This window comes from Gekko japonicus, unplaced genomic scaffold, assembly GCF_001447785.1.
Source record: "Gekko japonicus isolate JY-2015 unplaced genomic scaffold, Gekko_japonicus_V1.1 scaffold834, whole genome shotgun sequence".
NCBI lineage: Eukaryota > Metazoa > Chordata > Lepidosauria > Squamata > Gekkonidae > Gekko > Gekko japonicus.
Genome location: NW_015165855.1, coordinates 15,123 through 16,388, shown reverse-complemented (window position 1 = coordinate 16,388; position 1,266 = coordinate 15,123). Strand labels below are relative to the sequence as shown.

At 50.4% G+C, this 1,266-nt stretch overlaps 1 protein-coding gene across 1 annotated transcript in view; it reads right to left on the bottom strand.

Moving 5' to 3' along the window:
- Window positions 1-987, bottom strand: part of FCHSD1 (FCH and double SH3 domains 1) — a 57,601-nt gene extending 56,614 nt beyond the window's left edge. Inside the window, exon 1 of the mRNA XM_015411128.1 lies at window positions 901-987. Within this exon, the coding sequence (XP_015266614.1) occupies window positions 901-987 (87 nt within the window). The remainder of the gene's footprint in view (window positions 1-900) is intronic.
- Between the last annotated feature and the right edge of the window lie 279 nt (window positions 988-1,266).

Here is a 1,266-nt window from a genome sequence, read left to right as displayed (position 1 = left end):
ATTCCTTCAAACTTCCCAGTTTTTTGGAAGATGGGTGTAATAAATATATATCTGAGGTCATTGTGAGTGGGTCTGTGCAGAAGCTCCTGCCCAGAAATTCAATTTCCCAGTAATACAAGAGGGGTCATTTCATAGAAAAAGAGATGCAGGATCTCATTAGCATAGCTCATTAGCATAACTTATTTGCATATGCCACACCCCCTGACATCACTGGAAGTGTGTCAGAAGGCAACACCCACCACTCAGGCTCCACTGGACTGTTTTGGATTGCTAGCTATTGGGGGGGGGGGGAAACGTGCAGATCTGTCCTCGCAGAGGAGGGAGAGCTTGTACCTGAATAAAACTTGGTCTTAAAGGTGCCACTGGACTGTTTTGGGCCGGGAGGGGGGCTCTGCAACTTACCTGGCTGCTTCTTGCTCTGACTGAGGGCTGCTGGGAGCAGGGGGTGGGGCTTGTTGCATGTGCCTGCCCCTTGGGCTCTTTACTGCCGGAGCTCCGCTCCTGTGCGCTCCCGCAGGAAATGACCCCTGAATACAAGGACATAAATGCTCGTGAAGTGGCACAACACAGTATCACTCTGTTGTGGCCAGCTGCTTTCTCAGGTTTCCAGCCTTCCCATCACACAACTTGATTTTAGTGATGGTGTGGATTATTAATGGTCAGTAAGACAATATTAATGAATAACGATGCTGGATGTTGGAAGTTCCCGATGCGATGTCCCCTGTCTCAGACCTCCAGACTGAGTTGCAAGAGAAGCTAGGTAGCCAGACAGCCAAACTGACCTTTCTTCCTGTATCTACTCTTCTGCCACTGTCCCCTCTGAAATGCTTATTGTGCTCTCAGGGATCAACTTCCCTTTTCCTGCTTCTCTCTCACTCTGAGTGAAGACTTGCTCTCTACCTGCACGCACTGAGAGGGACAGGTGGTCCTCTCTTGGCGGTCCGCGTACACAACACCACCATCGAGTCCTCTCTCCAAAGTGGCCATTTTCTCTGTTGCCTGGCGATCAGCTGAAACCCCAAGAGATCTCCAGCCACCAAACAGAGAGCTGTGATTCCAAGAGATCTCCAGCCACCAAACAGAGAGGTTGGCAACCGTATCTCCATGAGTCCCTTTCTCTCATGGGTCACATTCAGAGCTGCTGATCAGGTATTATGGAATAGTCAGTTAATAGGGTTCCCAACTCCAGATTTGGAAAGAGATGGGGGGTGGAGCCCGAGGAGTGTGGTCTTTGGACAGGGGAGGGACTTCAATGGGGCACAGTGC